This window comes from Gymnodraco acuticeps, unplaced genomic scaffold (genome assembly GCF_902827175.1).
Source record: "Gymnodraco acuticeps unplaced genomic scaffold, fGymAcu1.1, whole genome shotgun sequence".
In the NCBI taxonomy this organism is placed as follows: Eukaryota; Metazoa; Chordata; class Actinopteri; order Perciformes; family Bathydraconidae; genus Gymnodraco; species Gymnodraco acuticeps.
The window spans coordinates 236,348-252,746 of NW_022992244.1; the positions used below are offsets into that span (position 1 = coordinate 236,348).

General features: G+C 41.7%; 1 protein-coding gene across 1 annotated transcript in view; it reads right to left on the bottom strand.

Moving 5' to 3' along the window:
* Positions 1 to 16,399, bottom strand: part of tsc1b (TSC complex subunit 1b) — a 38,061-nt gene that overhangs the window by 13,684 nt on the left and 7,978 nt on the right. Inside the window, exons 2-12 of the mRNA XM_034206350.1 lie at positions 12,129 to 12,341; positions 11,921 to 12,024; positions 10,851 to 11,003; positions 9,604 to 9,748; positions 9,193 to 9,347; positions 9,032 to 9,105; positions 8,749 to 8,927; positions 8,080 to 8,192; positions 2,661 to 2,826; positions 2,430 to 2,551; positions 1,640 to 1,733 (exon numbers count right to left, since the gene is read on the bottom strand). Coding sequence (XP_034062241.1) covers positions 1,640 to 1,733; positions 2,430 to 2,551; positions 2,661 to 2,826; positions 8,080 to 8,192; positions 8,749 to 8,927; positions 9,032 to 9,105; positions 9,193 to 9,347; positions 9,604 to 9,748; positions 10,851 to 11,003; positions 11,921 to 12,024; positions 12,129 to 12,237 — 1,414 coding nt within the window. The 5' untranslated portion in view covers positions 12,238 to 12,341. The remainder of the gene's footprint in view (positions 1 to 1,639; positions 1,734 to 2,429; positions 2,552 to 2,660; positions 2,827 to 8,079; positions 8,193 to 8,748; positions 8,928 to 9,031; positions 9,106 to 9,192; positions 9,348 to 9,603; positions 9,749 to 10,850; positions 11,004 to 11,920; positions 12,025 to 12,128; positions 12,342 to 16,399) is intronic.

Below are 16,399 nucleotides of genomic sequence, written 5' to 3' on the forward strand. Positions count from 1 at the left end.
CTAGTTCTAGCTAATGATATGACTGCCTGAGTGTCAAAGGACACCTAAACAATAAGCGACATTTTGACCGGAGAATTTTAGATTTCGGCTAACGGAAAACTCTACCGTGAGGGGGGTGTCTGCTGGAGGCACCTGCTGGGTGCACTGTCCTGTGAGATACCGGGACCTGGCTCAAAACACTCAGAAAACTGTTGTTGTTGTTGTTGGCAAAACACATCAGCAATGACGCCGGTGATACGGGGCGAGCAAGAGAGGTGGGGAGAGGCGGGGCTATTGCGTCATCGTTATCAGAAAATGATCGTATAGGGCGTAGACACGGAGCCGTTTGCCCCCCCAGAGCGTTTCGCAGCTCGACCCACCTTAGTTGGGACCCGTTATCGTTATCTGCATTTCCCTGTCGGCCTCGTGTGGCCGAACCGTCTATATGATAGAGAACTGTAGCGGATACGACCGTTACCGTTCTCGTGTGGCTCCAGCCTAAGACAATAAGAATATTGGTAAAGATGTTCGTAACACAACGATATCACTGGGCTCTGGTTTCAGACAGAGGGTGAAAAGAGGTGCTGCAGCACAGGCAGTATGGGAAAAATAAAGACTTTATAAAACATTAAAGCATGGAAACATGTCACAGTAGATAAAATAGGCCCCTTTAAAGAAAGTAAACGTGTTTTTTGTTTACGGTATTATATCTGCACCAAAAGATTTATGAGTTCCCTGTTTGTGCAATTTCCAAAGAAGGAAGTATTCTGTATATTGTAGTGAAAAATCTTGCCCCATTGAGTAAAATGTGACAAAAGAAACGCCGGCTAATGAACCAAATTATTCAAAGTTTAGCAACAAAACGAGAGCTCAAGCTGAGTTTCAATTGAGTCCATGTTGGATCCTGTTGTATTGCAGCAGGTCTGCCTGTCTATATGTTAAACACCTGGATCAAATGTCAGTTCTGATCATGTGGTACATCTTTGTCCCCTCAGGAGCCAGACAAATCTGTAAAAGGTGTACAATTATCTCTAATTTGACACCTTTTTACCGCGACTGAGTTAATTGCTTGCTCGTGATGTTCTGTTTTTTTTTTTATTTATCCAGGAATGTCCCATTGAGATACAAGATCTCTTCTTCCAGGGAGTCCTGACCAACACGGCACACAACAAGTTTCAACATAAAACAAGGGCATTAAACAAAAAACATACAACTCAAATATAAATACAGAAGGCCATTTGTGCAGTGGCAAGAAGCATAATCACATCAGCAATAGCATCAGGTAAAACATCAGGTAAAACAGTTACAACTAGTTTCTACTAGGTCTTTTCAGGTTAGACATATGTTTGGCTCCAGACAAGGGCGCCTCTGCCCTCTGGTCCTTTCCAGATAGACAATTAACCATGCTTGTTCCTAGAAGTCATTTCAGATACAATTGGGAGGCTGTGGCTCAGTGGTTAGTGTGATGGACTTCGAATCAGGGACAAGGGCAAGACACTTCACCCCAAATTGCTCCTGTGGGGATTGTCCACAGTACTCAATGTATGTAAGTCGCTTTGGATAAAAGCGTCTAACAAATGACATGTAATGAAAAAATGTAGGGCCGTTACTTTGGAATTACTGATGGTAAATTAAAGTGTTGAGACTCGTTGTGACTAACCTCTGTTTGCGGATCCTTCTGCGCTCTTCTCGGTCTCTTTCACGGGCTCCTGTCTCACCAGCGCAGGCTTACTGCTCTCTCCTTGTCGGCGGTCCTGGAGAGTTACACAGACAACAGTATTCATAATTAGTTCTACATAACAGTCTGATTAGAGAGTCTTTGCTTATTTCTACACCAGAATAAAGAACATTTATGAGACAAAAACCCAAACAAGACTCAAACAAGACAAAACAATGATGCGAGTATACTGATATACTGACTTCGACCTTCTTTTGCTGCTTTACAAAAATCAAACATTTAAATCTTGATGAATAAATGTTCTTTCTTCTATCAATGAATTTAGTTTTCAAGATAATAGAATATTTATCATATTTGCTTGGATCTTCCTCATTAAGCCACATAATAATAATAATAATAAGTTTACTTATTATAGCACCTTTCACAGAAACAGAATTCACAAAGTGCTTCACAAGTAAGATCAAAAGTAAAAGTTAGGACCACAGAAACATGAATACAATAAGCACATGAGGCAGACATTTTAGGTCAACGTAAAAACAAAACACAGACCACATGATAACATAATAACAGAAGACATGACACACATCTCAAGTAGAAATAAAAGCCAATGTAAAAAGAGAGGAACAGGATCTGGAACAAAATTCAGAAAAACAGCCTACTGGAAATTAATATTCATCACAAGGTCATTGACCCTTTGCAATTCTGTTACACTGAAAACATTCATGCATGGGGTGTGGTGTAATAATGTTAGCATGGAGGGGGGAGAGCATACCTTTCTAGGTGGACTGGACTGGACTGTGTTGGCTGGTAAGGAGATTATGGAGAAGTCATCTGATAGGCTGATAGGCGGGGAGGAGGTGGCTGGAGTGCTGGAGGCAGGCGTTCCTTTCCCTCCTGCTCAGGAAACAATCAGCAGGAAAGAAAATTCCATTGTTACTTAGTTAAAAACACTACAGTCAATCAACAGTTGTTTTAAACCTGGTGTAGTAGTGTGAGTGTGTACCTGATGTGCAGTGGAAGCGGCTGGGAAGGTGTGAGGCACTGTGGGAGAGCTCTAGGTTGGGCGACATGCCCCTGGAGGAAGGGGGCGTGGCCATGCCGCACAACGAGGAGGGGCTCCACAGAGGGTCCTTCCCCCCGCAGGAAGAGTTGAGTTCACAGGTGGAGTTCTGCATGGAAAGAGACAAAACAGTACAATTATTACAGATCAGTAAGAATAGTTTAGCATTGTTCTCTCTCAAGCAGGTGTTAGGGAATAATTCTCCTTTACTCCTAGATATCTAACCTTTTTTGCCCTTTGACGTTTATGACCAACCCTGACGTCTGTTATCTCCCTTAAGGAATGGGCTGCTTCAGCCATATGTTGTTGTTCCCAGTTTATGACCGGGCAACTCTCGGTCACAAATGGTTTATGGTTGTGAGAACGCTGGACAGTGTTTGCGGACTCCAAGGTGTGATCTTCGAGGCCATAGGGGTCAGACGCAAGTGATTCAGTGTTCCCACTTCCCAGATGTTTAGGCTATCTCCTCAACTATGTTGATTACTCTCTGTGAACCAGTTAAAAAGGTCTAGCAAGAGAGAGGCGCTTCAGAATTGACGTGGCAACTCTCCCGTGCAGTCAGAACCTCTGGCTGTGTGAGTTGTGATGTGAGTCCTCCGGCCGATACTCGTAATAAACCATCAGTGTTTGACATCAAAGCTCCAACTCTCCTCGTGTCTCTCTGAGTCCTGACCAGAGGTCGCGTTAACCGAATATTTTCCATCTATGACGGATTTTTTTTAACAATGACGGAAAAATCTGAAAGCCGTCCGTCATTTTGATGGATTAGAACAAACTCAGAACAGCGCCACAGTTTCCTTGCAGCGAGGCTCCGGTGTTATGCATTAACAAATTATACAGTTACCAAACCTAACTTTGCCGAACTGTGAGTATTTGCTTTACGCTGTGCGCGATCCCGCGAGGTGCAATGGGCATGCATAACACGGCGCTAACAGTCCCCCGTTGACAGTTCACGAGCGTGCTCTCACGAGCGTGCTCTCTCCCCTCCCCCCCGGCAGAGTTGTGTACAGGCTGACGGGTAATAATGGATTTTTACGGAAATGTTACGATCCTGCCCGTCAGAATGACGGGCAGCGAAAAAGTCTAGCGCAACCTCTGGTCCTGACTCTCCATTGCTACAGAAGTTTCCCTTACAGAAGGGAGATGGATTATGTCTGTAAAGTGGAATTACAATTGGCGGCAAGTAGTTTTATTTTAGGATAAGGTCTGCAAATGGGGGGGGAAACAGCTACCTTAGCTCTGTTCATTTGATATATAAGTGGCGAGACTACCTGTTCCCTCCTGTTTGATTCTTTAAGGATAGCTAAGATAACCTAGCCTCAAATCCACAGACCAAATCGCAAAAGTGAACCTCATTTTGAATTTTCAATGTGTTCAGCAGACATAGAACAAAATGAGTCAGGACACAATCCGATGAAACTACAACCAATCAGATTGACCAACACAAAATGACAATATTTAAAGCCTTTTTCACAGAAAGTTTTATGATCCTATTTGGTAATCTTAAAATGGCAACCCTGGCTTGTTATACTTGCCATATCTCCTATTCTGCTTATGTTACAGTGCCTATTTTGAGCATCATCAATATACATTTAGCAGGAATTCATTTTGCACTTTATTCCATTTCAATATGCCAATAATATGCTTATGCAACACATCCTCACTCCCAGGTCGGCCTATGTTGACGTTATGTCAAGTTCCCTGTCGGTTTTTTCCAACGCAAGGGGGGGGGGCCTTAGCGTCCATTTTCAACGCAAGGGGGGGGGGCCTTAGCGTCCATTTTCAACGCAAGGGGGGGGGCCCTTAGCGTCCATTTTCAGCTTTCCGGGATGTCCATATGCTTCTATAGACGCTCATGGAAGCACGGCATTCGTTTGTGTCGACTGCCCTTAAAGGCAATGTGAGCGTCCATTCTCATTGGATAACGGAGAATTGTACACCCGGAAGTAAGTATTCCCCTTACTGTCGATTGATTTTACAGTGATATCTGCACTACTCATCGACTAAAAAACACCAGATTATCCTTGTTAATTACACAACATTGATTGGTTTAAATTGTGTGCAATGCTTTTGTATTTTTCCCCTTCGATTCGGAGAAACAAATGTTTTTTCTGAGTAAAGGATGGCAGAAGACACTACCCAGAATCCCCAGCTATCGTTTGGACTACACCATGTGCTCTGTTTGACAAACCCCGTGATAGTCCTCAAGCTCTGTGATTGGAGAGTGTGCTCCGAGGGTTACGCCGAGCCTCGAACAGCACTTGAAATGGGATGGAACCACGCAGACTGTCCAAAACTGGATTTGAACGGGTCCACCGCGTCCCCCCTCCCCCACCCTGTCCCCAGAACTACAAATGCTGGCTATTCTGTTTCGCAACATGTTCTGTATCTATGGCACGTCTCTACTGGGAGTTGTAGTTTTAAAAGACGTTTTCGTATTTCCCATAATAAGAAGTTGCCAGTATTAAACTGTGTACATCCCTGGAGGTTTAGGGGATAGGAAACACTCACATTTAAAACATATAATTAATAAATGGGTGAAAATTGCTTGTGCCCATAATGGGCAGCATTAATATATATATACACACATGCCAGCTAAGGTCAGAAGAGCTTTATTTAACAGCTGGTCTTATGTTTGTGACCCCTGTTGTTAATTGATAACATTACATTACATTACATTAATTGATAAGCCTGAAACATGCACTTGTTAAGGTTGAGAGGCACATTTTGCAAATATGGCAGTATAGCCATCGATCATCGTAAGATAAGATATACTTTATTGATCTCAAGTTGGAACATTTGCGTTACATCAGCATGTGTAACAGTTAAATATGCAGTGGTGTTTATTTGTAAATAATTTAGTATAATCACACAAATTCTGTGTTTTATATTCAACAATTCTGTGTTCTTTATTTATTGATTGTTCAATACCTGACAAGGTCGGAGATGAAATATCTACATACATCTTATAAGAGTATAATACATTATGTATAATATCAGTTAAAATAAGTGCTTCAACATAGTTAACATTGCTGGAGGAACGCACAAATATTGATAGATGTCTTGTAATGCACTATTGAGGAACCTGCGACCCAAGTTTTTCATTCAATGCATAACTACACCATAGTTGTGTAGGCCTATATGATATGTCAATAAACCTTAGAAAATCTTGAAATCTTGAAAGGGATGTGCAAAATAGTCATTATATACAGTCTTTAATGGACTATTAGTAGAGAATAACGAGTAATTAATATACTTTATAGGGATCCTATTAATATCTAATGATAAAAATAATGAAATTCAATAACATGCTTTAACCACTAGGTGTCCCTTTATATCAGCTGTGCACCTTTATGGTGTAAATACAGCCTATCTACCAATTGGATCAAATATAAAAGTCAGCCAAATTAGTGTTGATACTGCAAGGAGACGTATTGTGTGAAAAGAAATGTAAGATGTTGTTTAATGGCTGATATATTTATGATCCACGTCACGTTTTCAGTTCCTCATGTTTGTCTAGAAGTCTTCTCATCAGGGCTCTATAAATACAGAACTACGGCAGATATGTAATATTTAATGCAGCCGAACCGTGTATTACAATGCCGTTATGTGATGACTTCCAAAGAGAAAAGCAAGCACACTCGGAATAAAGTATTATTTTATTTTTGTTTAAATGTTTTCGGTCTGTTTCCGTTATTTGTTCATGACGATGTGCTGTGAGATGTGAGACTGGAATTGCACAGGGGAAAATAACGTAGGCTATCTTTAGATGCGGATTTTGTTAAACTAATATGTTTTCGCTGTGGACCAACACTATACATTGACGGGGAAGGGGGTAGCAATAAAGATAACACCATTAAACAGTTAAACAACATAACAGAAATAATATCGATAGCAGCGTCCCTAGCAACCACCTTGGTAACAATGAAAACGTTATGGACGCAATTTCCTGAAGTAATCTTCGTAATAACTAGCAAACTAAAGATCATGTACATCCACTGTACACATAATCTGAAATAACAACTCATATTTCTCGCATCAAATGACATCAAAACGCATTTTAATAGCCAAACTAACTTTAAAATAGGCATTTTCCATCGAGAATAAAACGAAGTTCGGCCATGTTTTTTTTTTCTTCAGGGAGAAATTTGAAGATCACGTGACGTCAAACAGAGCACATGGTGTAGTCCAAACGATAGCTGGGGATTCTGGGTAGTGTAGTGTCTTCTGCCATCCTTTACTCCGAAAACATATTTGTTTCTCCGAATCGAAGGGGAAAAATACAAAAGCATTGCACACAATTTAAACCAATCAATGTTGTGTAATTAACAAGGATAATCTGGTGTTTTTTAGTCGATGAGTAGTGCAGATATCACTGTAAAATCAATCGACAGTAAGGGGAATACTTACTTCCGGGTGTACAATTATCCGTTATCCAATGAGAATGGACGCTCACATTGCCTTTAAGGGCAGCCGACACAAACGAATGCCGTGCTTCCATGAGCGTCTATAGAAGCATATGGACATCCCGGAAAGCTGAAAATGGACGCTAAGGCCCCCCCTTGCGTTGGAAAAAGCCGACAGGGGACTTGACATAACGTCAACATAGGCCGACCTGGGAGTGAGGATGTGTTGGCTTATGCATTTTAAAATGTGGATCTCCATCTGTCTCTTCTCCTAAAAAATGTAATGTTTTAGGAGTTATATGTCTGAAGATATTGAACACTAAAAATGGCTTTTTACTGAAAAACATCTTTCTGATGGAGATGGAATGACTACATCTACACCATGTACTAAACCCATAGGTGAAGTAAAACTGGTCATCAAGAAATAGTGTGTTTCAAGAAATGTGCACACTTGCTATAGTAACCCAGAATCCACAGATTTCTCCATTACATTTAAATTCTTCAATGTTTCCCTAATTATTCAGCTGTATGTCTCAGAGTCAAATCCTCAGAGAGACCCCAGGGGGTAAAATAACACCCCTCCCTTGTGTGGCAGACCCAATAATAGAAAGGAAGGGACTTGATCTCTATGGCAACCAGCCCTAGGGAGTGACTACATAGAGGTGGCATGATGAGGACGGTGCACATGTTTAATTCCTGACTATTGATCTGCCTGCTGACTTTGATGACTCAAAAACTGCCCACTCACTTCCTGTCCTCTCTTTTAAAGAACATGGATGGTTGATGTGAATGAGAGTAATGTGTGGTTTTCAGAGGAATGCCCTGACATAGGAAGTGTAAACATGTCCGCATTTACAAGAGTTAGCAGCAAACAGAAGATTAACGGCATGTAGCTCCGTTACTACCCTCTGAACCATGATTTTGACAGCTTTTAACCGCATTACGGATGATCTTACCTGCCGTCTGGAGGTCTGGGGGCTGCGGGAGGAGGACTGTGTGCCTGAGAAGGGGGGCAAGGACAGGGGCGGGGGGAGCCGTGGAGTCGAGAACGGGGTCGAAGAGGAGCTTCCTGTTGGCGAGAACACAAATAGTCTGATCAATCAATGGATGCACCTGCCGACCTGCAGTGGTGTTTCTTTAGTCTTTGGACGACACTGTTTTGATGACTGCTCGTTCAAAAAAGATTCATATCAAAAACACAAGTGTTTAACTGAAAAAGGCCTATTATGGATACAAATAACATTTTCATTATTGAAAAGGATACAGAATGTTTCTTGTTTGAAATTAAAAGTGAAATCGAAACTATATTTTTGACAAAGCAAGGAAACAAACAGGCTTATTTTATCCTCATATTACTCCTAATATGTTTCTCAAAATATTTTTCCAGACCCTTTGTCTAGAGTTTGGTTTAAACTCAATACAGTTTTAAGATACAAATGGGGCTCACAAGATTTCAAATTCTGCTGTTTGTTAAAAATCCAGTATGGACAGGAGAATAATTAGACTGTGTCACCACCTCTTTTAACACTGCAATCTAAAGATAAAGGCACTATCGTCTAAAAAATAAAATAAATCCAGTATTGTTGAGGCTCTATCAAGTGTCATGTGTATGATGTGTTTCTGACCGTAGCTGCTGTGGAGGTCAGTGTAGGGGCTGGAAGTGCAGTCTTGTGGTCGCAGGTGGATTTGGGGGTAGAAGTTATCAGGGATGGTGGCGTACCCCTCCTCACAGGAGGCCTCCTTCGGGTCAAGAGATACTTTGGCACATTCGATGACGATATCGTGGATTTCATACTTCTTCCACCTACAAAAAAGCATAGCACCGTTAGCCAAAGAGATGCAGTTGACTTCGGAAAATAGATTGAGAACGTAATTGTTCAGTTTCCAGGCAGAGCAGGAAATAATAACCTGGTGGGGTCCAGCTCGTGGTCCTTGGTTCCCGTCACCAGTTCTGGGTGAATACGGACGTGTTCAAGCATCGGCTGAAGGGAAAGGTTCAAAATCTTTGTTAGTAATCGGCGAAGAAAACTCTAATGAAGTGCAAGAAGCAGCAGGGATAACATCCTCACCTTCACTACTTCTTCAAAGGTTTCCATGTTCTCCTTCATGCTGTAATGGGAGCGCAGGTAGGACACGAAGTTGCACGGATACATGCCGTAGAGACGGTGGAAGAGGGAGTAGACGCTGGCGTGCAGGTGGATTAGATACACCTCAGAAACGTGCCCTGAACATGTGAAGAGAATCAAAGAAAAAAAGCACCAACTTGAACTGCGGCGATACACGACACGATATCTGGAAATAAAGATGGTAACTATAATTTAAATAGAGTGATTGACACTTTGATGAGATGTATTTCATATAAATGATATAAACAAATGATACCTTAACACCTACTCCCTCCAAAATAATATCAGTTTTATGTATATAATACAAAAGTGTTGCACCGCTATGTTTTGTGGGAAATGACAGGAAGCTCTAACCTGGATTCTTAAGGTTCCAAGACGCCAGGCGACCGAAGATGTCGAAGTACTCCCACAGGTGTTGTTTCCCAGCTTGAGGGATCATGGGTAGCAGAGTGATCAACACCAGAACTCCAGTTATCAGCACCACTACGTCTGTGTCCGTCTGCAGGACAGAGAACACGCAAGTATTCAAGTTAGTGATAAAGTTAGAGATTAATAGTTGTTAATAGTTAAGAACATTTAATTGTTTATCTGATAAGATGGTCTCTTAAGTTAATGTTTCTGAATATGTCATTATAATGACGGTGGCATTGCAGTTTAAGGGGTTTAACCACAGCAGTATTTAAGTTAAGCTAGCAAGGACAGGCATTGATAAGTAATTTATTGCCAATATTCAGCTTGAAGGTTCCAGAAATGGAGATATTTAACATGTTCAGCTGGTAGAGAGTTGAGGAGGCAGGTGGTTGGTTAGGAAGATAACACCTGCTTACTAGGGCTGTCCCGAAAACCATTCTTCGGGCTCCGGATATTCGGTAGTAATCAGCAACGAACCGCTTCAACACGTGTATTTCGGTGTATTCACGGCACTCTTTTTGTTATTCGACAGTATTGTTGTTTTATAGTTATTTGTTAATGTATATAACCTAATTTGTGTTCTTTGAAATTGAAAAGGATATTGCATTGTGTTTGTTACTTTCGTTGCAGTTGTATATGTCTTAAGTGTAACTTGACTTGGCTTCCTATTTTTTATGGACATGCTTTTATTTTGAAGGAGAGTTAGCGCTGTTGACAGGAAGTTGTTGTTGCTATGGAAACAACGTGACGGAGATTAATGGAGAAAAAGTCATATCTACATATTAAGACGGAGAAAGTAAACGTTTATGGTTAAGTGTTAGCACCCCCCACAAGCTCTTACGTTGATATTGGAGATTTCAATACATTCAACAAACAAAAAAAACAATTATCCGAATAACGAAATTGAAACCTGAATAGTACTCCAACGAACGAATATTCGGATATTTGGGTACAGCCCTACTGCTTACACAATGTTTTCAAGACACTAGTATTCAACTGGGGTAATTTGCTGCTTTGGCAGAGCATGCATGTAATGTAATACAACCTCTCTTACTGTCTGAGTTTGGCAGAAAGAGGTGCAAGTGAGTCCAGGAAAGGTCTGCGTTTAGGTCGCTGGAACATCTCCCAACTGTACCGTGCAGTTAAAGTTCGCAGGACAATACAGAAGGAGCCACATTTCATTTGGTTACCTTCAGGCATTTGAGCAGCGAGAGCAGCAGAGGGTATCGAGCGATCTTGTGGATCCAGGACGGCTGCTTGCGGATGACATGGCCGAGCAGAGTGAGGGTCGGCAGCCGGCAGGCCTGTTTGGTCATACACTCATTCATCTTGTCCAGAAGGTGCTGTGAGCGAGGGAGGGAGAGCCGAGTTAGCTTTGTATTCAACACATGTGTTTCGTGTCATTGACTTATAGGCAACTTTCATTCAGGGAACTTCATTTAGAATTGAGCTTTTTCCAGTTCTATAGATATATGTATGCTGTATTTACAAATCAGCTGTTTGATTCTACTTTGATCTCTCTAATGGAAGTTCAGACTCCAGGATGGTAAGATCATTTTGACTAGATGCAAATAAAAGGGACTACAGAAATAATGAGAATCGCCTCAAAGCCACAACAGATCCACATCTACGTTTTCCATGGCAATATGCAAATACTAATAAAAACAACAACACAAAGACAATTGATACTATTTTGAAGAGCTAAGGGCAACACCACAACACACTTAATGTGTTCTGTTGATTTAAGTTCTGTTGTGTTCATTGTTAAATGCAACTCCTTCAATGATGTGACTCCTGGCTATCTGAAAATGTAGCAACAAAGACAGCCTGAAATATTTTGTCTCATTCTTTTTGAAAGAAACTGAAGAGAGATGTTGCATTTTTGTGTCAACATTACCGCATCTAAAAAAACATCAGTGTTGAAATTGTGTTGTTTTTCTACATTGTTCTGCATAAAAGTGTAGACTTTTTCAAATATGTATAAGCTATCTGTGATCATGACTGTTTATGGTTCAAACTCCATATTATTCCATTATTTCACATGATTGACTGGACCTCTCCTGTCATCATATACCAGACCGACATATCAGTCGGTGTATATAAATCAGGAGGCCAGACTTTATTTATTTGTTGTCCCTCTCAAACTAAATATATTCAAAGTATGGATCGACAGTCACTCAGATCCTCTTTTCCGATTGTCAAAAAAGCATTTCACCACCAAATTGTACAGTTTTACATCCCATCAAGCTGCTTTTCTCACCTTATCGTGTGGCTCTCTGACAGAGGAGAGGATATGCATGGCCTGGGCCGAATTTGTTTCCAAAAAGTAATCCACCAGTCCGTTTAGCAGCATGGACCCTCGCTCTATAAGGGGGGGAAGTATCAGTTAGATAAGTTGCAGAAAAAGAAAGAAAGAGTAGTCTGGAGACACAAAGATAAATGTTTTTAAAAACGCCACGCTGTCCTACCGGTGCTGAGATGCTCGTTGATGAGGCCTCGGATCTCATCTAGCTGCTGGAGGTCAGAGGTCTCGAGGAGCGGGAGGAGGTCCCCCACGTTGGGCTGCTCCCTGGCCATGGTGGTGGCAGAGCTGTGGGGAGGCAGCGTCTCTCTTACGGTGTCCGTCCCTGCCTGCCTGGAGGACTCCTGGGGCCACCCACCAATACAGTCTCCAGGCACCTCTGCATCGCACCGAGACAAATGCATAAACATTTCCCAGAATGAGTTAAGAGCTCTGATCTTGGATTAGCGGTCACATGCCATTACCAACTCATAACTGGGGAGCAGGGTTTGTGCATAATGGAAACAAATTGAAGTGTTGTCATTAATGAGGGCTTTTATGAAATTGACTCAGTCATAAAGAAGAAAGGCTCTGAGGAGATCAGCTACATTTTTCAGTGATATAATGTTCTTGAGATGATATCATCCTTTCAGACAGACTGGCTTCAGTTCCCATGAGGTCATCCCATTAGAGACGTTGGATATCTTCGACAATATGTTCCTATTTTTCATAGTTTTAATTAGGGATGGGAACGATTAATCAAATTTTCGAAATTATTCAGGTGTTCGAATATGAGAATATGAGTTATGAATATTTGTATTGTAATTTATTTTCTTTTTTGGGTGCGGTGCCTAAATTGATTACATATTATCAAATGGAATAATTCAATGTATACGATAGTGCCATAGCTAAATGTGCTAGGTCTAAAGGTGTGTTTTGCTCCGCTCACCGGTCCCTCACAGCGGGCAGAGCTGCAGGTGCTGATCTCTCTCGCGTCCGGTTATACTTCACTCGCATTTATGTCCAAATCCATCAGAAAACCAAGTTATGTTTTAAGCATGAAAGCTGTAGGCCTATAGCTGTCAACTGTTCAAACTGTGATCACCAGTTCAATACATTTAATAATAATAATACGTTTTATTTCGAGGCGCCTTTCAGGACACCCAAGGTCGCCTTACAGTGCATTTAAAAGTTGAAACAGCTAAAACAAAAACGGAACACAATTTAATCGAACCGACAAGGCAATACAGCAGCATAAAAGCATAAAACAGGCAAGACAAGAGTGTGGAGTGACGGAGTGAGAGGAGGATCTGTGATAGCAGGTTGAATGTGTTTTAGAGTGAGTAGGCCAGTTTAAACAGGTGGGTTTTGAGGTGGGATTTGAATGTCGTGATGGAGTCAGACTGTTTGATGTGTGGAGGCAGAGAGTTCCAGAGCCTGGGCGCGGTGCAGCTAAAAGCCCTGGCTCCCATGGTGCTAAGGCGGGAGGTGGGGACAGTCAGGAGTCCGGCTGAGGATGAGCGCAGGGAGCGGGAGGGGGTGTATTCCTGGAGGAGGTTTGAGAGATAGGTGGGGGTGAGGTTGTTGAGGGCTTTGTATGTAAGCAGAAGGTTTTTGTAGTCAATCCGGTGCTGAACAGGGAGCCAGTGAAGTTGGATGAGGATGGGGGTGATGTGGTCAGACGTGATGTGGTCAGACGTGATGTGGTCAGACGTGATGTGGTCAGACGACAAATTCGACTTAGTTTCGATTCGTTAACCGTTTTTTTGGGGGTCGAATATACATTTGCTTTCAAATTCCCATCCCTAGTTTTAATACACATGAACAGAGTGGCTTATGAGGACTCACACATTTTAGTGTTACTGAATTCTGTTGTATAATAAACAGAGGGTATTTTTACATGATCTAGTCTGTCTTTCTATTGTTTCAAAAAGATACGAGAAACACCAGGACTGCTTTCATGAATTGCAATGTTGTATATTTGTCAAGTGAAAGCAGTACCTTCTCACCACCTTTATCCTTCAGTAAAGACCTTAATGCCTTAAATGCCTAACTGGAGAAGCTCAGACGCCAACAGTGGAAGTGCTGGGCCACTCTCAGGTGTGAATGTGCGAAAACTGTGAGTGTAAACAGGTCGTGAAAAAAAACAGCACTGCTCTGAAACGTCCCTGGATAAATAAAGGTTAAACCTAATTTGCTGCTGTGGCTGAATAAGAGGCTATAATGTGGTGCCCAGACACCCGAAAACAAGTTGTGCAGGCTGTGTGTTGGCCATAAATTAAAATGAACTGCAAAAGCAACAATGAACGCTAGCATTTAGCATCAGCACTAGCTTGCCAATTGTAATGACACATTTGTAATTCACTAAAGTAGGGATATAGCGATTGGTCAGTTTATCACTGTCACATTCCCAATATAATGGTTTAATTTGCATTACACACAATGTCACAGCCACACACACACATTACATCATTGGGTGTTACATAGGGTTTTGTGCATGTTCATTGTATTCATTTAAAAATTAAAAGAAGCCCCTTTTCGCAGCAGACCTTTTATCAAAAAGGCAAGACCCAAACCTCATAAGTTATACAATTTAGTAGAAAGTAAAAGTTGAAGGGGCCCTATTATGCTCTTTGGGGTTTTCCCTTTCCTGTAAAGTGTTCTATAGGTTTTTGTTTTCAATGAAAATCCTCTCTTTTTCCTACCACTTCTGTGAATGTTCAGTTTATTTCAAGAACCTAGCCTAAATTAGACATCTAAATTATACCAATAAAGTAATTGATTTGCCTAATGTGTTTACCATTTCAGATTATTAGTTTATGATACATTTAGGCAGAACGCTGAGTCAGCCATTCACAGAAAAGGAGGCCAGTGGAGCATTGCAAATCTCCATCTGAAAAAAACAGGCATAAATAATCCTGATAGGCAGGTCATCGTCGCCAGGGTGCACCAGCAGCTTATTCCCTAAACACGAGATGAATGAATCAGCAGCAGACATCTCATCAGCTCTTAAGATCGCGTTTGGCTTGCGACACGCGAGAGGATGAATCTGACAAACTGTCCCATTATCACGGAGTATTCAGTCTTTTCAACACAATCACATGCTACCAGGAAAACAACAAGAGCTAATTTGGAGCGTGGGACGGGAAGATATTCCACTGAAGTCATATGTCGGATAAAAACACTGCCATCTGGGTAGAAGCATGACAATATAAATGTCCTCGGGCCTCTCTAGTTCTTCTCAACGTGCTCCCGTTCGTGGATTCACAGACGAGGTCACGGCGCGATTGTCCCCCTGTTATCAATTAACTGCTCAGTCACAGGGTTGGCAGTCTGTGTGCTGAGAGTGGATTTGAACGCGGTTCAGTGTTTTTTTCACCCTGCGAGTTAGCGTCTTGCGAAAGGACAGGTCCGTCTGTGGCACAAACACGAATCGCACCGAGTGTGAACTCAGCTTGGGAACGTCAGAAGGACACAAAGGAGCTTTATGCGGCCTGAGCACTTCCATTTACACACTGGAATTACATGTGGCTGTGTGCAAGTTGTTTACCACCAGCCTCCTTTTCTCCTGTCCTGGGTGAATGCTTTAAAACTGTTTCATAAAAGACACAAACAGCCTGCTCAGTCCTTGTGAACGAAATATTTTCAAGATCATTAGAGCCCTTTTCAGGTATCAAACAGCAGATTCCTTTTATCTACTTGCTGCAGGAGATGAAAGGAACTAGGGGAATTTGAAGTTGGACTAAACAGGGGTTTGAGCACATCTTACAATAATTGTCAGTACAGATTCATTCATGGTAATTGCTTTTAACTAGGGATGCACGATAATTATCGGCCCGATAATTATCTGTCCGATATTAGGAATTATGACGTCATCCCGATAAACCCGATACCAGTACCGTTTTGCCAGTACTGTGGTATTAGTGGTTTAGGAAGAGGGGAGTTTTTCACAAATCCAGCGCTCCCTAACTCATGCCTGGCTGTTAGGGGTGGGCGATACCACAAAATCTGGATTCGATCCGATACCAAGTATTTCAGGGCCAGTATCGCCGATACCGATACTTTTTTTAATGAAAAGCGTCTTATGTACTTTCATATAGGGGAGAGCTGCATGACATGATTTTTTAGCATCATATCATCATAAATAGACTAAATCTGAATTCATTTTCATGAATAAAGACAGGACAGTTTTTATAGACAAATACACGTTTTACTTTTGCAAATTTAAAGTGCAAACATGAAAAATAACAATACAAAGTGGCCAAAGTAGCGAACTGTCTTCTTGCACACATCACAGTTCGCTAAGTTTTAATTGCCAGTTGTGAAATTGCTCCACACAACGCTGCTCTTTCTCTCAGCCATCATGCGCGTGTGTGTGTTGCACTCGCGAGTCGCTGGCTGCTGCTGTCCTGCCGGCTGCTGTCAGTCAGCTTGATAATCGGCGTTCAGACAGGGAGC